This window comes from Drosophila miranda, chromosome XL (genome assembly GCF_003369915.1).
Source record: "Drosophila miranda strain MSH22 chromosome XL, D.miranda_PacBio2.1, whole genome shotgun sequence".
NCBI lineage: Eukaryota > Metazoa > Arthropoda > Insecta > Diptera > Drosophilidae > Drosophila > Drosophila miranda.
This window is the reverse complement of record NC_046673.1, coordinates 24,633,132-24,652,900: the sequence shown is the minus strand read 5'-3', so window position 1 is coordinate 24,652,900 and position 19,769 is coordinate 24,633,132. Positions and strand designations below refer to the sequence as shown.

At 49.8% G+C, this 19,769-nt stretch overlaps 3 protein-coding genes across 3 annotated transcripts; 1 reads left to right on the top strand and 2 right to left on the bottom strand.

Annotated features, from left to right (window-relative positions):
• Nucleotides 1–786: 786 nt before the first annotated feature.
• On the bottom strand, nucleotides 787–10,365 carry LOC108165106 (gastrin/cholecystokinin type B receptor). The gene is made up of 5 exons (XM_017301163.2): nucleotides 9,103–10,365; nucleotides 2,259–2,459; nucleotides 1,841–2,158; nucleotides 1,553–1,778; nucleotides 787–1,458 (listed from the first exon to the last, which is right to left on the bottom strand). Exons 1-5 carry the CDS (start codon nucleotides 9,761–9,763, stop codon nucleotides 984–986), a joined length of 1,881 nt encoding a protein of 626 aa, XP_017156652.1. The 5' UTR covers nucleotides 9,764–10,365; the 3' UTR covers nucleotides 787–983.
• Nucleotides 10,366–11,154: 789 nt separating this feature from the next.
• On the top strand, nucleotides 11,155–17,231 carry LOC108153685 (coactosin-like protein). Its single transcript, XM_017283811.2, has 3 exons — nucleotides 11,155–11,225; nucleotides 16,507–16,830; nucleotides 16,903–17,231. Exons 1-3 carry the CDS (start codon nucleotides 11,175–11,177, stop codon nucleotides 17,017–17,019), a joined length of 492 nt encoding a protein of 163 aa, XP_017139300.1. The 5' UTR covers nucleotides 11,155–11,174; the 3' UTR covers nucleotides 17,020–17,231.
• Nucleotides 17,232–17,435: 204 nt separating this feature from the next.
• Nucleotides 17,436–19,491, bottom strand: LOC108153661. The gene is made up of 4 exons (XM_017283776.2): nucleotides 19,257–19,491; nucleotides 18,581–19,167; nucleotides 17,819–18,518; nucleotides 17,436–17,754 (listed from the first exon to the last, which is right to left on the bottom strand). The coding sequence occupies exons 1-4, from the start codon at nucleotides 19,343–19,345 to the stop codon at nucleotides 17,673–17,675; spliced, it is 1,458 nt and encodes a 485-aa protein (XP_017139265.1). The 5' UTR covers nucleotides 19,346–19,491; the 3' UTR covers nucleotides 17,436–17,672.
• Nucleotides 19,492–19,769: the final 278 nt, after the last annotated feature.

The window sequence follows — 19,769 nt, the reverse complement described above, 5'->3', positions numbered from 1 at the left end:
CTGGACCCCAATTGGAAGCCGACTTGCAAACCCTTGTGCGATACCTAAGCGGCTTGTCCTTTTGATTTTTCTCAGTGCCGGCACTTGGACTCAGTAAATATATAAATTCGACCCTATAAACTGTACAATTAGTGGAAAGAGTGGACACCGGAACAAAAGTGAAAGAAGACTCATTTTGGGCAGGAAACTTACCATCCGTCGGCACCCAGATAAGTACTCGTATTGGCATTGGGTATCGAGTACGGATTAATGGTGATAGTGTTCAACCTTGCCGAGGCATAGTATTTTTTGTTGCAAATCGTGCGTCAGTTCCGTGGTTTGTGGGTGCGTGCTTCAAGGGGATGTCCCGTGCCCAGGTGACTGGAGTTTCAAACTTCTTCGCGATTGATTATGAGTAAAAACGCAATAAGTATACTCAATTCAAACTCATTATGATGCAAACATGTATGTTTTTGCGCAAAAAACGGTCCCCTCAGTGATTTTAGGGTGATCGAGAGAGCAAGTGCATGAGTAAAATAAGAAAAATGTGATTTTTGCAGTTCTCCGGTACGGATAGGTAAAGAAAATCGAAATAAATTGAGAGAAAGCCGAACAGACCTTCGCCCTCGAACCCGCTCTCATTTTCGATGATGAATTGTCACCTGTCTCTGCTTTCTCTGCGCCTTGAGCTCTTGAGTCCCCTCGATGCCCAGGCGGTGCATAATTATCGGCGGATAAGAAGAATCCATCAGCAGCTACAATCCCCGCGATTCAGCCAAATGAAAAATATATTGAGTTTGAGTTTGAATTTGAGTTTGTTTATTTTGCGGCAACCTTAAGAAGTATTGAAACACCAATAGACAGATTTCAGATATGAACTAATTTTTACAATCATATACGATACGTTCTAATCGAAAAAAAAAACAAAGAGTTCGCTATAATAAAAAAATACGAGTCATGTACATATTTACATTAGTCCTCGTTGGATCTGTGGAGCCTACAGCCTAGAGCCGTGGACTGTCAGCCGCCGTGGCGCTGCTGGTGTGCACCACCGAATTTAGTGGGTCGTGGCGCGAACGTGTTCGCCAGGTGCCCATGCCCATGGCTTGGCCAGGATTGGCATTGAGGGCATTGGGGTTGTTGTTCGCCACTTGGCTGGCGGATAAGGCAATGCCGCCCGCGGCCCCAGTCCCAGCCCGCCGCCAGGGCATGCCCTTGAAGGTGTCGACGAATGCGCGCCGGAAGCTCGCGTTCATGAAGCAGTAAGTGATCGGATTGCAGCAGCTGGAGGAGTATGCCAGCAGCTGTAGGTAGCTTATGGAGGTGTAGTCGATATACTCATACAGCGCCTGTCCGATGAACATGCTCAGCGTGTTGATCACGTACAGTGGCGTCCAGCAGATGAAGAACTCCAGCACCAGGACGAACAGCATCTTCACGACTCGCTTCTTGCTCTCCAGAGTCTTTGCTTCGTTTGATCTAGACAGTGAAGGACAGTCAAATACAGTTCCCAGCCTAGAGTCAGTCCTCAGAAACCCACAAATCACCCACTCTCGCTCTGACTCGGACTTACCTGCGAAGAGCAGCGTCTTGGACCCGCATGCTGGGCGAGGACATCTTGGCCAGCGTCACCGTCGTTGTGGTTGTGCTTGTCGTTTTGCTCATAGCTGACGTTGATGCTCTCGTAGTTAGTGTCGCGGTCGTTGTCGTTGTCGTTGTCGTTCTCGTTGTTGCTGTTGCTGGGGCAGGCGCAGGCGAAGGAGCTGCGGCTGCGGCGCCATTGTTGTTGTTGCTGCTCTCTGCTCTCGGGGACCAGAGGTGAGTGGGGCAATACTTGATACAACGACAGGCCGGGACTCACCGTTGTAGACTGTGCTGGCGGTCAGCACCAGGATGCAGCTGTTGCTGCTATTGCTGCTGGGCCCAGCTGCTGCAGCTCCCCCGGCAGCCACTACCCCGGTGGATGGGGCTGTGGTTGGGCCTGCTGCCGTGGCCGTCTGCTGCATGGCCATTATCCTGCTGCTGTCCTTGGCCATGCCCACGTAGAGGGTGCGGGTGATGAGGATGTAGGCCACGCAGAGCACCAGCAGGGGCAGGACGAGCAGCATGAAGTCCAGCAGGATGTTGTAGAACTGCTCGTAGCCCTGATCAGGCCATGTCTCCCGGCACTTGCAGTATCCTGTGTGGGTCAGGATGTGAGTGAGGATCGGGTCAGTTTGCCTCACAGGAAGGAAGGAGCCTTGATCGGAGTCTGAGGCGGAAGAGGAAGCGAAACTCACCTGGCCGACTGGTTGGTATCAATTGACTGAAGACGGCTATCGGCGTCATGCACAGGATCCCCCCGAGCCAAATGAATCCGATTATCTTGTAGGCATGGCTGATGGTCTGCCAGGATCGCGAGCGCAGCGGATGGCAGATGGCGTAGTAGCGCTCGCAGGAGATCGCCACAAGGGTCCACGAGGACACGGCCACGGAGGCAGCTGCAGGGGAAGCAGATAAAACTTTGGATTAGGCCATTACCATGAAGTCCGAAGTCACGCCTCTAATGTTGGAGATTGCATCAGGAGACGCCTGCTTGCACTCCCGCTCTCCTTGCATTTTAATTACACTATTTGCATATTAAAACCCGTCTACTTCTGTGTCCTTTGCTGTCCCTGTCCATGTCCCTGTCCCTGTCCATGTCCCTGTCCATGTCCCTGGTGCTGGTGCTTTTTCCCCGTGGGGCATGTGCTACACGATGCAATTTGTGTGAGTTGCCATTAAGCGTTACCCACGCCTCCACCCCGTTACCACCACGTTCCGCATGTTTACGGGCGCTTCGCGGGGGAGCATCAGGTCGCGCTAAAACAGAATTTTTATGTTGCACGGACACAAACACATGTAAATACGAGTACGTGTGTTCAAACTATTAAAACACAAAGTGCCGCCCCTGCCCCAGGACGGAATTGGCCCGCCGCCGCCACCCAGTTTAACTCTTTCGAATTGAAGTTTACCTTAGATTGACAGGTGCTTGGGCTCTTGTGCTCTTGGGCTTAAAACAAACAACGGCCACCCCTCCTCCCTCCTGACCCCTCTGCCTACTAACGGCACATGCCACAGGACCATGCCGCACACACGGACGCGTACGTGTTTGATTTTTGTTACTTGGCTTTAAGGCTTGCACGGGGGCTAAGCAATTTGATTGATTCGCCGGCTGGCAGCCGCGAAACGTCTTGACAACTAAATCATTTCAAAATACAAAGGCCTCAACAGCACAACATCAATGTGTACGTTACATGTGTGCATGTACGGCTACACTGAGAGAACAACCATACCCAGAGTGGCATTTGAACAAATTTCGTTTACGTTTGGACATAAGTCTGGGCTGTGTTAAGCCAGTCGCGATTCCTAGACAAAGCAAAAACGAGCGCAGGGGGAATTATCTCCCAGGCGAATTCCCAATCAGCACAGGTGAGCGCAAAGCACGAACGAGCGAGGGCGAATTAGCTCCCAAGCGAATTCCCAATCAGCACAGGTGAGCGCAAAGCACGAACGAGCGAGGGCGAATTCAGAGAGCACGAAACAGATCGGCGGCCGAGGCGCCGAGAGTGTTTCAATTCAGCCACCGACGGTTGCGTTTCTAGTACCATACCATTATATTTCTGCACTTAATCGCTTATTACTTCGTTAGTTCAACATCTTAGAGAGACTTTGAGGGAAAACTTTTATCCAGAATCAACTTTCTCATATGAGAAAATAGTAAACGAAAATATGACTATAAAAATACAGCAAAAACCCGTGAAAAGCTAACATTGCCTGTTCGAATATGTTTTCCGATCAATGTTAATGAAATTATATGCCAATTGGTTAAATTAGTTGACTGGGAACAAAACGATATGGAAATCGGTTTTTATTGGCTTTCAATGTTTTTTGACATGGTGGACCTTTCGGCGGAACTGCCCCTATGTGAAATACTATATCCATTTGAATTCAACATTTTTTTTATGTGCTGAATTCTATTTAATTGCGCTTCCTTTATATTTCAAAACCGAATATTTAATTGAAATATTTGTCCATTTTTTATTATGGCATTTTTCTCTGAGTGTATGTGCATGTGTGGAGCGGTAGGCGGTGGTCGTGTGCGTGCGTAATTCAATTGGCAAATGCAAAACTGACAGCACAAATAAGGCGCCGGCAGCGGGCAAGAGACGAACACAAATTCAATTTGGTGGCCCGTGCCCCGTGCCCCGTGCCCCCCGTGGGCCGTGTGCCACACAATCCAGCGCCCCTCGGATTCAGTGTTTTTCTCTTTTCGGCAACTGATTGAATTTGATTTGTGCGGAAAACGGGCACCACGCCTTCAAGGCATACCGTCCCGGCCAGGGACACGGGCAGGGACAGAGACAGAGACAGGGACAGGGGCAGGGCAGGCTTACGGAACGTGTTAAGCATATTACGTATACGTATACCGTATACGACACGCAGTCCTCGACTGCCAGCATAAATATGCGGACAGACTCTGACAGACCGACAGACAGACAGCCAGACAGACAGAATTTATAAGCGTCAGTTGGGCGATAAAATTTGATTGCCGCAAATAAAAAAGGGGAATGGCACGGGCGGCCACGCACAGAAAGACCGCAAAAATGTGTTCTGGTCAGGCGAATGCCGAACGAATCAGAAAGGGGAGCGGAAGTCCGGAAAAAGCACCAGTGTAGAGCAGAGTAAAGGATGAGCCGGAGAGACACACAGACATACATGTGTGTGTTTCATTCAAAGCCAGACTTCAAATGGTTTCTGCATAAATACGTCGCGTATGTCGCCTGTCGCCTGCCGCCTGCCGCCAGTTGGGTTGTAGATCTGCCACAGATTCAGAGTCCCGCCAACGGCTGCTCTTCCATGGGAGCCAGCCCGAAAAACGCAAAAGGCTGACAGTGCTTTGAGAAATTATAAATTTTCATTTCTGGTCAAGCTTTGCGCTCCTGAGCACTGACTCCTGAGGTGCTGCCAAGTTTACAAATTAGTTCTGGCCAAAGCCAAACCCAGTCCGTCCCAGCGCCAGGGCCTGTGCTAGGGCCAGTGCCAGTGCTAGTGCCAGTTTCAATGATTGACAACTGGATACGGCCGCTGATGGTGGAGAGACAGGCACAAAGTTGCCACCGAGCTGCTTCCTGTACGTGCCGCCTCCGCTGAGGAATGACACTTTACAGATTATACTGCGCCCAGGCAGGGTGGGGAGGGGGGAGATTCCGTCTTAAGGGATTGCCACCCAAAGCACTTGCTCTTAATTGGTTTATTCAAAAGCCACACTATCTATCGAGGAAGAATGTGGAATTTCCCATCGTAAATTGTGAGCATTTTTCATGGATTTGGTATCCCCAGGCTCATCCCCTGGAGCAGGATGTTATTTTGTTCATTCCTTATATTTTAATTCAATATCTGAAGGGAAACTTTACCAGAAAAACACTGAAGTAAATGTGTGGTGTGATTGTGGGGGGCAAACTCATTTAAATTCAATGATTCAGCTCGCAAATGCAAGCATTTTAAGCATCCACACAGATGGAAGGCTGCCAGGAGGATGTCTGTGTATCTGAATGGGCGGAAAGGGGAAGAAGAAAAGGAAGAGGAAAGGGAAAGGGAAGGGAAAGGGAAGGGGAAGGGGCCTTGCCAATGGCAAAGTTTCAAGCAAAACGAAATCAGAGTTGCCCCAAAATTCTATTTAAGTTGAAAGCGAAAAACGAAACAAAGTTGGCCAAATACTCGGCGTGGCGTTCGCTTTTTATCAAATTAAGTACTCTAAAGTGGCTAGGTGGGCGTGGCAGGAGTAGGAGTATAGCAGAGCACAGCCAACGTGTGTGTGTGTGGGGCCTGAAAGTTTGGCTAAGCCAACCAACAGAGCTCCAGCTCTGATCTGGGAGCTGGGCCCTGGGATGACTGCACCAGACACATGGGGGAACATGTCTGGAGCAGGCTCAAGCTGGCGGCATCTCTCCCAGTGATATTCGTATTAATATTGCTTTTAAGTGTTTCCTCTGGCATCTGCTGTGGCCCTGCGGCCCCATTCCGAAGGAAATGAAAGTTCTCGGGGCCCAGGCCCAGGACCAGGGCCAGGACGAATGTGCATTAATTAAAAAACTTCATCGTAAACAAATCCCAAAGCAACCCGACAAAAACGGGAAATGGAGTGGAGATAAAGCTGAGGCAGCAAGTCAGAGTCGGAGTCGGGGTCTTGGCCTGGACAATGAGAATGGGCTTCGATGCCAGGCCAAAACTTCTCTGAGAATCCCACCTTATGCTTTCAACTGTTGCAGCTCTTTTGCCGAAAAAGTCGGAACAGAACAGTGGGGGGGCCGTAACAGACAACATACAGCAAACACTTTCAGGGAATCAGGGTAAGTGCTGCGTGAGAGAGTTGGATCAACGGCCGTTGTTCAAAAACTCATTAGCCAAATTGTGCGGTGAGGCGGTCCAAGGCGGCCTTCCTTGTTTATGCAGTTTCGCCGCAGCCCAAACAGCAATTGGTGAAAGCAAACAGCCAGGCCAGGACTAAGGCCAATGCCACAAAAGCTACTGTGTCCAAAAGCCAAAAGGCAAAAGCGGGGACGTTCCACCTGTGACCGTGGGATTGCCATATGTTTTCCCATGGAAAACTGCTCAGGAGGGGCCAGGACTACTCTCTGGATATAAATGTTTGTGCGTGTAAGCCCTGCTAACGACACTTTATGCATTCTACGTACACAGACACACACATTACGAGAGAGCAGGTAAAAAACTGTTGCACAGATGTCCAGGTCCTGCCTGCCTGCCTGCCTGCCTCCCTACCCAAAATGAAATGAAATTCGTATCCCCCCGGAGAAAGCCCAACCGAAAGAAGCAAATTTATAATGATTTATGTGCTGACTTCCGAAACGACAGGGGATTCCTTTCGGTGCACCTCCTCCTGCACCTGTATTTCCCTTCAAACTTAAACTGAAATTAAACTTAAGCTGAAATGTCTCTGGCGATTGCTGCCACACCTCTTTCCCCTTTGGCAGGGAGCACACACGAGAAGAGTAGGATTTTATTGCCAATGACAACTCGGACCCCCCCTATCCACCATCCACCGTGGAAGAGCACTCGAGAGGGCTGATGTCGGAATTATCGTTATTTATCGTTGCCTCCCTCCTGTTTGAAGCCTTTGACTTTCAAATACCCGCTTTAAATGCGAGACCCAAGCCCATTTGCCAGACCAATGACAGTTTGCTTTATAGTTGCCACTCGGTCTCATTGCTTTTGCCAACTGTGTTCCAGAGTGCCACTGTGCCTCATACCCGTACTGCCAGCTCGATGGAGTGCCATTAGGAGAATGGACTTTGCTTTTGTGTAGCATGTAATTGCGCGCCTCTCTCTCCGTCTCGGCCTGTGTAATGTTGCATGTTCCATGTCGCGTCTGTGTACTATCACTGCCCCTGCCCCTGCCCCTGCCCCTACCCTGCACTGCTGTAATGCTGTAAGCCTCCTCCTGGTGGTGCCAGGTGCGTGCCGCTTGTTCTCTTCTTGTTCGCTGTCATGTTTTTGTATCATTTATCCCACCTCCACCTCCAGTTCCATGTCTAGGTCCATGTCTGGCTGCATCTGCAGCCGCAGCTCCAACCTTCAACCTTCACCCCCAGCTCTGGCTGTCATTAAAATTGTTATTTAATTCGCAGCTTGCGCACGAAAGTATGCAGTGTATTTTTGCTAGCAGCCAGCAGCCAGCAGCCAGCAGCCAGCAGCTTGAAGCTGCGCCTCGAAGTATGCCACGCCAAGCCACGTCACGACACGCATTCCGTTTTCTCTTGTCTGTCGTTTTTTGTACACCGTGTATCTGTGTACATCTGTACCCTTAACTGTACCAAAAGCAAGAGCAACATGACACGTTGAGCGGGCGACAGAGACAGAAAACGGTCAGGGACCCGCCGCTGCTTTGTCTTCCCAAATCCAAATTCCAAATCCCATGGCTCGTGATTAAATCTGGCTGCGTCTTACGCATCACAATTCCTGGTTTGCAACCGCCATTAGGTTGGACACAGAGTGATTTTTTGGCTGTCCAAGTGTTGTCCTGCCAGGCAGGCAGGCTGCTAATGCGCTCAGATCATAAACAGATCCAGTGTCCAGTCTCCTCTGCTCTCCTAGTCCCACCTAATTGTCTATGCCCTCCAAATTACATCTCGTTCACATACCACCCATGCCGCCATGCCGCCATGCCGCCATGCCGCCATGCCGCCATGCCCCCATGCAACACACACAATCCAAGGGCCGTCATGTTGCAAATGTCTTTTTAATAGCTTCAAACGGACTAAGGGCTGCTTTTGTCCTGGCAACAGGACCTGGCCCAGCCGCTGACAAGTGTTTGATTTGAAGTTATGTAATGGCCTCTGCTGCTCTCGTTTTGGGATACAGAGGCAGAGGCAGGCAGAGCCAGTGGAAGAGTCTCTGCCAATAGCAAATTCCAATGTTATTATTTGAATTTTTCATAGGGCCAAAAGGAAAATAGAAACGAAAATCGTTGTTGCCCCTTCCCGGTATTGTTTCTGGATAGAACAAAATGCAGAGCATTTTCTTGGAATGCCCGTAGCCGCTCCAGACCTCAGACATTGTTGCCACAGGGCCACAGGGCCACAGGGCCACAGGGCGACCAATTTAGCGATATAGGGGTGAAGGAGTGATGGAAGGATGGAAGGATTGAAGGGCGGATAGGAGAGCCGCCGAATATATTCCCCATTTTATTTTACCCTCACACGCCCACGGACCACTTGTTGTTTTTGTTGTCCTTTTCGGGGAACTCGGGGCAAAATGAACTGCCTTTCTTCTGGGGCAAACTCAATAAAACGATCCACATGCGACGATAATCATAAAAAATTATTTTAATGCTGCCCCATCATGCGCCACGCTACACAGATACACACACACACAGGCACAGGCACAGGCACAGAGGCACATACGTGTGTGATTCAATTTTGCTTATGTGTTCGTAATTTCCGCTAATTGAAGAAGGGCAGACAGAACCAGGCCAAAATGGGAACAGCAAATACCTATGTATATCTACATAAAAAGGGATAAGAAGGGGCGCACAAGACGCCAACCCACCCAGCCATTCTCCCATAGATACCCCTCAACACTCACCCTGCGAGAACTGGAACAGCTTGCAGAGGAACTCCCCAAAGATGAAGTTGCGAAGGAGTGTGCCCACCAGCGTGACGGGCATGCAGAGCACGCCCAGAAGCATGTCCGAAATGGCCAGGTTCAGCAGAAAGACATTGGTGATGGTCCGCATCCGGCGGTTCTGCACCAAAGTGGAGATGACCAGCAGATTGCCCAGCACGGCGAACAGCAGAATCACGCTGTAGCTGGGTATCAGCCAGACGGGCATCTCCGTGGTGCTGGTGGTGGTGCTGCTGCTGCCGCCTCCCGAGATGGATCCTGGGCTGGGGCTGGGGCTGAGGCTGGGGCTGGTATTGCCACTGAAGCCAGAGCCAAAGCCTGAGCCAGAGCTGTCCCCAAAGCCATAGCTCGTGCCTGCTGCCTCTTGCTCCAGGCGTTGGTTTCCAAACACATTTCCTGACCCCAGGCCATCCTCAAAGACGCTGTCGGTGTTGTTGCCGCCGCCGCTGACTCCGCCCGCGTACGAGGGTGATGCTGCAGTATCGTTGAACGGGACCAGGGTCAGCGAAACGATGTGACCCGCCGCACTGGGGGCGTTGGCGTAATAGTCGAGCAGCGCCCTGTACGCAGCCGCCGCTGCCATGACCGTTTGGGCAGCATCCTCCGCACTGTACGGGTACATCCCAGATAGAGACGTCCAGACGAGCGAGCGATCACAGCCCAATCGAACGCCAAAGGATCATTGTCATTTCCGAATGGGATCTCTTTCCGCTGCCGATGCTCAGACAAAAAATTAAAACTCGAAGAAAATTCAAAGACGCTTGCGCGCAGGACTGGCTCCGAGGAACGTGGCCGAGAACGGGGTAGGTCTGATTCCGTTACCGGTCCTGATACCGACGACCAGGACGAGAACGAGTTCGAGTTCGAGTTCGAGTACGAGTACGAAGACGAGGACGCGGCCGAAAGCGCTCGTCCTTGCCTGCTTACCGTTAAGTTACCGCTATCGTGGGCAACTGACTAGCGGAGGCGGCCCCGTCGTTCGAATGCTTCGGTGTGGCAGCAGCAACATGTTGCGTGGACGTCGCGTGGCAGCATGAAAACTCACCACAGCAACTTGTGGCAGCAACATGCGGCAGCTTCCAACTGCAACATCAAGCACAGCGCCCATTGGGCACTGCAGATGACTCCGAATTATACATATACTGGCTGGATCTGGGACTGTTCAGATTCCACTTCGTCCTCCTCTTGTACATTTAAAACGGAATATTGGTATATTTAATTCTCTAATTATATGATTTTTCATATTCCAGAAATAAAACAAAATACAAGCTTCGAATCAATTCGATATGACCCTCTCTACAAAGCCTTGTAGGGTATAAAAATGATGCCAAATGCGGGGAAGTCGTTACTCTGGCCTCATCCTCCTCCTCCTCCTCCGCTCGATCAATCTCACTCTCACTCACTCTCTCTCTCTTTTTGCCGCTGCCGCGTGCCGCTCTGCCTGTGGTAATCTTTATCAGCTGCGGCTGTGCCATCTCGCTCACACAATTGGCGGCTGCGCCGCCTTAAGTCTGCCAGTATGCCGGCGTCGGCGATCCCCTCTTCGTTGGAGTGGCGAACGCCGGCACAGCCGCATTCGGTTTTTTCGTGCTGGACGGTTCGGATGCCTTAGCTCTGTTTTTTTATCGTTAAATATTTTTGTTTTCGTTTGTCACTTCTGTACTGTGCATTACATTATTTTGTTAGCCAACACAAAACTAGCAGGACTGGGACAGACACTGAGACGCTGAGACATTGACACTCTGACACAGCACTGCACTGTTCTCCCCCAACGAACCAGAAGAAGAACTGCGCTTGCCTGACCTTCCCCTCTCCTGGTGCCAAAAAGAGCGACGTCGAGCGGCAGAGATTCGTTGAACTCGCTCCTTAAAAACAGGCATCCCAGCATCCAACCCAGTGGACCGGACCGGACTTCGACGTGCATTTTCTTTGCAGCAAGCGCAGCAGCAGCAGCAGCAGCAGCAGCCGCAGCAGCAACAGCAGTCGGAGCATCCCAGTACCAGGAATAAAGGAACACACATCAAATCACCACCATGTCGGACGGCATCGAGGTTGAGCAGATCGTGGAGAGCAAGCCGAAAAGGGTGAGTACTCGTAGTCCTCCGGGGCGCTATATTTTATATATTTACATATGTACATACATATACACATATGTACATAAGCACATGTGCATGTGTATGCATACAGTATACAGAAAGTAATAAGTTCGGCGGCAAGATACAACCAACCGAAAATTAAGAATTATAAAAGATTCGATGGGGAAACAAAAGAGCAAAAGAAACGGGGCAACAGAGACAGCAAGAAGCGAGAGACAAGAGATGGAGATGGAGAGCGAATGAGGCTGAGAATGGGAGACACCGATTGAGAAGAGGGACCAGCCAAAGGCTGGAGTTGGGCCCAGACCGATTGAGTATCTGTGTGTGTGTTTGTGTGTGTGTGTGTGTGTGTGTGTGTGTATCTGTGGCGGGGCATGTTGGGTTTTAAAATAACTCTGACTTTGGCGGTGTGTCCACAAGAACCGGCCGGGGCCCCATATCCCAGACCTCAGACCATAGACCCCAGACCCGACCAGACAGCACGAAGGAGAGACACAAAAAGCGAAAAGGTACATGCATCCATATGTATATTCCGCAGCCACAGTCAGTGCCTCCTTATGCGGGGGCGGATGCAGCAGCCGCCGTTGGGGCGACGAGTTGTTGCCGTCCCGTGCCGTGCCGTGCCGCAGACGCAGACCCAAGTATCAAGTTCAAGTGCGAGTTGTCGGCTGTCGTATCTGCTGCTGCACTTGTTACAGTTACATTTGTACGCTTACGCCGCCGATGCCCGATGCCCGATGCCCGATGCATTCTATATCAGAATCTTTTTGATGTGGTTTATGCGGCGGCGGCTGCTAGCCACAATGGCAGTGTTGAACACGTCTCTTCTGGAGATAGCGGTGCTTTTCAGCTGTCAAAATAACAGTAGCTGGCAGGCTTTGTGTGAGTGTTTTGTGCTAGCTGCACGTTTGTGTGCGTGCATGTGTGTGTGTGTTGAGGGAGAGCGAGAAGTCATCCCCAGTAGGCGGCAGGAGGCCCCTATCTGTTGTGCCCTTCTACAGATCGGATAGTATCGGAACGGATCGCTCATCATGCACTTCAATTGCGTAATTCCTCCACTCTCCAACTCTCCAATTCACTTCGTGAACCTAATCTCTGCCGGAGACGACCATTTACGGTTATAGCTCAGTCAATAAGTCCCAACAAAGCGCAACAATTGGGGGAATTGAAACAAATGCGTCAAAGCACCAGTGTCGCTCGCCCGCCCGCCGTGGTGCGAGGGGTGAGCTGTCAGTAGCAATGCCAATAAATAATACAGCACACTCCCATATACATACACACATTATATGAGTATGAATATATGTATGTATGTATGTATGTATCTATCTATGTATGAATGTATGCACAATGTCGTTAGCTTTTCAGCTGCATCACTGCCAACTTTGGGGTTGCCGTTGGCGGCAACGGCAGCGTCGGCGTCGGCTTCGGCTTGTGCTATCAATGTCAAGTGGTGGATTTAGCCGTAAATCGAATAAATAATAAAAAACAGTAAAAGAAAGAGCAGCACAGAGAGAGGACATCCGAACATTCAAGATCAGACATGCACGATCGTGTCTCTTAGGATTGACTCCCTCGCCCGCCTTTGGAGGAGTGCAGCGCGCTTCCTGGCATGCCAATTCTGGTCATACACTCCTCCTCTCGCTATTCGAGTCGTCGTCACCTTCGTGCGCAAGTGTGACTCACGCAACAGCAGCAGCAGCAGCAGCAACAGCAACAGCCGCCAGACGCAGAATGAGCAAGAGAAACAGATTGCTCCTTTGTTTCACTGGATGCACTGCGTACATATGAAAACACATACATACATACATACATATGTATGTATAAAATAACCCGAAAAACGAAGAAATATTAAGGCGCAGAGAAAACAACAACAACAACATCGAATCAGAAACAGAAACAGCAGCGACTTTAAAAAAAGAACAGCAGCAGCCGCGGCAGTGACAACAGCAACGAGCGGCGGGCGACGGGCAGCGGGCGGTAGTGTATCCCCAGACCCGGCCAGAGGCAATGAACGCATGGCCGCCACTCCGACTGCGCAGTCAAAGCCTCTGCAGCTGCGCAAGTACGTCATGGCAAATGCATCGCTGCGCCGCTGCCGCTGCCGTTGCCGCTGTGTCCGAGGCAGTTCGGAAGGCAATTTGTCACCGAATTGTATTTTTTTGGTTTGTTTTTGCCCGCGATCGAAAACCGATTCGAGGCCCAATCGGTTGGCGGTGACCGGTCGCAACAGTTTTCTAACTGCCGGAAAAGGAGGGTGATTTTTCCTTCCACAAAACATTTCCTGCCGCTGTCTGTGACTCACGGAACCTTCAACGGAATTCCGCGATGGAATGATGTGTGGTTCCATGAGGGAAATATTGAGTATCGCTTTTACGAGTATGTGCTTCTTCTCACTTGGTTTCATTTCATTTTATTCGATGCCTTCACTTATCTGGAATTCGTTAGTCAACGAATCAATTTCAACAATTTCAGTCCGCAATCCCAGGCCCAATCGAATGCCAATCCCCATGCTCCCTTGCTACCTCCTCCCTCCAGCAAGTACCCCCAATCGAGGATGCCTGGAGGATACTCCAATCCAAAGCGAGATTAGTGTTCCGAGGCAGTGGTGGTGGGAGCGGGGGGCTGTTCTAGTATTCAATTGGTTTTTATGGGGCGGAAACGTTTTGCTTTGCTCCGTTGCAAGGCTCTGAACGGTATATTGATACCCTGTACAAGGGTATCCAGCGCTGATATTTGCGGCTTTCCGCCTCTGTCCCAGTCTCAGTCCCAGTCTCAGTTTCGGTTGCAGTTTCATGGATTTGCAACATGCTTGGCTAGCTGCAATTACTGCTGCTACTCGTATATACTTTTGGCCTTACTCAATAATACACATTGGTGATATTGATGGATACACATACAATATAGTAGATGCAGTACGTGTTGGCTGTATGAATGCACATACTTATGAGTACATATACATGTACCTATATGGCTCGTCGTTACGTATCTATCAGATATGGTTGCATGTGCAGCAGATGGCAAAACGCAACAAAACAAAACAAAACAGAAACAGAATGGAAATGGAAATGGGAATGGCTGTAAGCAGGAAGCACCAGCCACAGGCTGCCTGCCACTCGACCATCAAATTCTGCATTGATACTCGCTTCCGCACTCGGTCAACGGGGTCCTGTCCGTCGCCAGATACTTGCTGTAGAAACAGGGACATAACATAAGTATGTGCTAGTATTCGGTGAAGTCACTCTTTGCTGCTGCTTCTGTTGCTGTGATAAGCACAAATCAATTATGAAAGTGCTACTGTTTATCGCTGAACATGAACAAATGCATGACTCTCTCTCTCTCTCTCTCTCTCTCTCTCTGGCAGGGCAGGCTCTCCGCCGTAGGCTTCTCCACACTTCCCCACCCTATCCCGTGTAGGAGTGCCCCGTCCATCCCTTTCCCCAGCTATCGTGTGGGGCTCTGTGACTAAGCGCCAGCCCCAAAGTAGTACAGATTTTTATGGCGTGTGAAATTGAAGCAGAGAAGAACAGAACAGCCGATCCGAGATTGGCAGAACAACAATCGTATCCATTGGAGCGGCCAGGCAGCGGCTGACTCCTCCAAGAAATTCCAGCTGTAAATCAATTCGAATTTTCAAAGTGTGTCGCTCTGCGGGTTTCTCTTATCTGTCCAGACGTCAATTCCACTCCCTCGTCCGATAAGTTCGATAAGGCCTCTCATATCTGAATGATCAGCCATGCGGCCACGCCCTGTTGAGCGGCGCAGTCGCAGTCACTGCCACAGCCACAGCCACTGCCGCATCGGATCTAATTTGTTTTGTTGTCACAGTGTTATCAGAGATACGAGATACGGTAAGGGGCCCTGCCGCTATCGGGCTTATCAGCTGAGAGGATATGTCTAATTTTAGCCATTAACGTTCATATCGCTCTGGTGGCACCCTGCAAGCTTTCCTTTCGGGAATTGCAGAATGTCCCATGGCAGATGCTGCAACTAGTGTCTGCCTGTCTCTCCTTCTCTCTTTCTCTATTCTTTACTTTGGGCCATTCTCTGTTTTTGGCACACAGCTCGCATTCGCATTCGCATTCGCATTCGCATTCACATTTCGCATCTTTTAACTAATTAATTCCCCTCTCAGCAGAGAACGGGAGCGGCGTCCGAGCTTTGGGGCCTCGCGAAGTTCTCATCGCGTTATCGTTGTTGTCGCTTCGTTGTCGTTTCGTTGTGAAAGTCGTCGCCTAAATCATTTTAGTCTTTAATTGTTTGGGGTTTTTTCTTCTATATTTTCGGCAGAGACGTTGCTGTTGCCGTTGCCGTTGCCGTTGCTTCTGCTTCTGCTTTCTGTATGGCCGAACGGACGGGGCGCACTCTCCTTCTAAATCGCTTTGCGCTTTTCTAATTGATTTTTCTCACAAGATGCCACACACACAAGTCCGGTCCGGTCCGGTCATTGAACGCATTATGGAGCGGGTCTCCCATCTGTGTCTCTATTTCTATGTCTTTTTTTACTTATAGTATGAATGCCCCTGTTCCTGCCTCCAGACCTGGCCTGAGTCTCTCTCTTGTGGCCACAGTTATGGGGCACATCTCTTTGTTTGTTTTCACTTTGTCTACCCACAGCGCCGCCCCGCCCCTCCTAGCAATCAGCCGCAGAGATTCAAAAAAGTTAGTTGACAAATCTTTGACCCGCTTTCTGATTGAAAATTAAAAACTGTCACGCGCAGATTGCTTCCGGTCGGTCGATCGATCGATCGATTGAGAGCCTACAGCCAACACACAGTCACAGATACATCTGATCATAGAATCTCATACATGCAATAGATACAATAGTTCATTTAGGCATGTCGTTGCGGTGAACTAATCCGGGAAAGAGTTAAGCAAGTGGCGTGCTTCAGTTTCAGTTTCTGGCACGGAACCCAATCAAAACGAATCGAAAGCGAAAGTAATCCGATGTCCGTCATGAGTACTCGTACGTACTTGCCACTGGCTGAGTGCGAAGGCGGCAGGCGGGCATATAAATTATTCAGATATACATACACACACACACACATACAAGCACTCTTTATTGCTGGCACCCAGTGGCACGATAGTGGACTTGGAATGCATGAAGCAAAGCCAAGCCAAAGCCAGACAAAGTGAAGCAAAGCGTTGGCGTTGGCTGAGCCACCATCCGATCCGATTTGTTCCAATCCGATCCGATCTCTCAACGATCTCTCAATGATTCATGCACTTAAATAATCACTCACATACGCTTACGCCTTTTCCTTATACGTAGATGCCACTGGCAACGTCGCTGGACAAGGACGCCATTCGCGAGGCCTACGAGGACGTACGCTCTGATCTCACAGACACCGAGTGGGCGGTCTTCAAATTCGATGGGCCACAGATCATTGTCCATGGACGGGGCCAATGTTTCGAGGAGTTTCGCCAACAGTTCGGCGACTCGGAGCGTGCCTTCGGGTACATACGCATACAGATGGGCGATGAGATGTCCAAGCGCAAAAAGTTCATATTCCTCACGTGGATTGGCCAGGAGGTGGGCGTCATTCAGCGGGCCAAAATGTCCACGGACAAGGCCATCATCAAGGATGTGCTCAATGTGAGTGTACTTTCCATGCTGAATTACGGGACCCAGGGATCCTAATCCGAATCCTAATCCTTTCTATTGCAGAACTTTGCTGTGGAACTGCAGGCGGGCGTGGAGCCAGAGCTGGATATTGGCCTCTTTCGCGAGGCCCTGAACCGAGCCGGTGGTGCCAACTATGGAACGGGTATCCGGGACAATTAGGGTGCTCTCCCATACCAATACCCATACCCATACCCATACCCATGCCCATGCCCACGCGACGATCTTCATTTAACGTCTATTATTTTTTTTTGGCTTACCAAATTACAAACTCTGCTCCCCTCTTTCTACTTAATTATTATGAATTAATTGTATGCAATTTTAAATTTTATGTAATATGTAAAGACATTATACAAGAAACAATTAACCCACGATCGATTCTTTACGAGCGTTCCTTGTGCCAAATGTAGAATCTCTGCCTTTTCACTCGCTCTGCAAGTAAATTTCCCCCTTTGGAGGGCACCCGAACATCCGAATTCCTTGCTAACGACCTTTCTCTTCGGAGCGTGCCTAAAAAATATATATTCGATGACCGAAAGTACTGGGAAAACTAGTGTCTAGAAACCTTCCAGAAGCCATTTGTCTAGTTAAGTATTTTATTTATTTTAACATGCGCTCTGTGTGGGTGAATTGATGAAAAAAATCATTTAAAATCGGATCCGCTTAGATGTAGGATGCATGTGGAATAGCATGCGGGTTGCATAGAATATGTATGAAGGATGTTTTTAGTTTACTTTTGACTAATTTACTAATTGCGTCAGTCCGCAGCAGCCGATCAGGTGATCAGGTGATCAGTCGATCATGCGATCAGTCGATTAGCGATCGCGGAATAGGACAGAGTGAAGAGCATCTATGTCTACCTCGACGCCAGATGAGTTTGTGGTGACAGTACGTGAGCTGCAAGTGGGTTTGATTGGGTGTTAGAATACTCTAGTAACACGGGATATACGGGACGACTTACCTGGCTGAGTGTGCCGAGCGATTGGACGAGTGCGGATTAATCAGCACGCAGTGCATCGGCTGGCCATCGAACTCGCGGTGATGGTACGCGTCGACGGCTATTTCGGCGTGCTCTAGACTCTTGAAAATGACCTCAGCGGTGCCAGGACGCACCACGTGGGCATCGTACATGGGCCCGATGTCGTTGAACAGCTCCCGAATGTCCGAAGTAGTCACATTCGAATGGAGATTGCTCACCAGCAGCCGATAGCCCTTCTTGTTGTTGGCCACCCCAAGTGGCGCGGAGCGACGTTCGGACAAGCTGCTATTGGCCAGTCCCTGTCCCTTGTTTTCGTTGGCATAGATGCCATGAGACACGCGGCGATCGGGCTCGCTGCCGAACAGACGTGCCCGCAAAGAGTCCGACAGATTGGAAGTGGCAGCCACCTGACGCCGACTTCGCTCAAAGTGCTCCGGGCCCGGACCCGACTCCGTGCGGGCAACAATGTGCGGTGCCGGCAGCATGGGGCGCTCGATACGGTTTCGGGCCGCCTCGTAAATGGAAAACGGGTTGCTGGCATGGTTGTTCTGCGGTGGAGCCGCCGTCGACATCTCCACGTCGTCATCTCTATCTCGGTTCATGTTGAAGTTGACAAAGTTATAGCGAGACGACGGCTGCATGTTGTTGTTGGTCCTCAGATGCACGGCGGAGTGGATTACCTCTGTGAAAAACGCAGTGTCAGAGTGAGAGTGAGAGTCGGATGGGGAGCCAAACAAGACTTACCATCCTCGAGATCCTGCATATTGTCATGGTCCACATAGCCGCGTGGTGCGAACGGTTTGGCCGAGGGCCGGTCACCAACCGAAGAAGAGATGGGCGCTAAAGCTTTCTGCTGATTAAAGGCGTCCCACGGTTTTTGTCGATTCGACATGGTAACCATGCGCTGGCCAAAGTGGCCTCGATCTTCATGATCCACGATCTCATCGGTGTATTCCAGAGGCATTGGTCGGCGGATCTCCATCTGTGGACGGCGGAGATTCTTTCGCCCCATCTGAAGGCGAGCCATGCGTTCGCCCTCAATGGCAGTAATTTCAGGATCAGACTCGCAGTATTCCACAGGGATCGAGCGGAGTAGTTTCTTTCGGTTGATCAGCAGCTGGCGGGCATCAATGCCGGACTCGCGCATGTTCTGGTTGAGCACATCGCGTGCGTCTGTTATTTTTGCACGTGTCTTCTGTATAATCTTGTTGCGGGCGTCATAGGTTCGCGAGGCCGGCTGATCCGACGACGACGCCAGTCCTGCCCCTCCGGCCTTGAATGCTGGTCGATTTACCAGTTTTCGCATCTTGTTGTTGTTGGCATTCGGATTGCTGCGTTAAACAGAGTGAGGCAGACAAGGGACAATGCCATTAAAACGCCATTTTCTTGCATTTTTTCCAGCTTCGCTTTTTACACTTACAATTTTTTGTCACTTGGACGGCCGCCATGAGCGCTCCTCATTTGTCGCCGCTCGATGATCTCGTCCAGGCTCAGTGAAGCGAAGTCCATTGTTCTTTTATATATATGTATATGTAAGCAACTTTTATCGTAGTCCAAAGAAAACTAATATCTATTTAATACTAAGAAAATTGTAAAAGTAAAGCAAATTATTGCAAGCGGGGCGTGTAAGTGCTGGAAAATGAGTAAAAAGAATGTGACCAGACCACATAAACAATTAGAGTTGCACTTATCGCACAAAAGTATCGATATTCCTTCTAAGTCAATGACATCGAAGTGTAATCAAGAGTCGCGGGTATTTTAGATCTAACGACCTGATACAGTAGAAAAATAGTGTCAATTTGCACCGAACTCAGAAATAAATGTGGTTGTAGTTGCGGGTATGCCCATTCCAAAAATGTCCACTTTAATGTTACCGCGTTGACACATCGCGTTTCCACAAATATATCATGAACATACAAAAATATCGATATAT

Bases quoted from the DNA above. Each gene is read 5' to 3' on its own strand.
- LOC108165106 (XM_017301163.2), bottom strand. From the start codon at position 9,763: ATGTACCCGTACAGTGCGGAGGATGCTGCCCAAACGGTCATGGCAGCG. The intron at 2,460-9,102 runs GTGAGTGTTGAG...CTTCCCCTGCAG, and splicing joins GCTGTTCCAGTTCTCGCAGG to CTGCCTCCGTGGCCGTGTCC. The intron at 1,779-1,840 runs GTGAGTCCCGGC...CCCCGAGAGCAG, and splicing joins CGCCAGCACAGTCTACAACG to AGAGCAGCAACAACAACAAT.
- LOC108153685 (XM_017283811.2), top strand. From the start codon at position 11,175: ATGTCGGACGGCATCGAGGTTGAGCAGATCGTGGAGAGCAAGCCGAAA. The intron at 11,226-16,506 runs GTGAGTACTCGT...CCTTATACGTAG, and splicing joins TGGAGAGCAAGCCGAAAAGG to ATGCCACTGGCAACGTCGCT. The intron at 16,831-16,902 runs GTGAGTGTACTT...TTTCTATTGCAG, and splicing joins TCATCAAGGATGTGCTCAAT to AACTTTGCTGTGGAACTGCA.
- LOC108153661 (XM_017283776.2), bottom strand. From the start codon at position 19,345: ATGGACTTCGCTTCACTGAGCCTGGACGAGATCATCGAGCGGCGACAA. The intron at 18,519-18,580 runs GTAAGTCTTGTT...CGTTTTTCACAG, and splicing joins TATGCAGGATCTCGAGGATG to AGGTAATCCACTCCGCCGTG. The intron at 17,755-17,818 runs GTAAGTCGTCCC...ACCCACTTGCAG, and splicing joins CGCTCGGCACACTCAGCCAG to CTCACGTACTGTCACCACAA.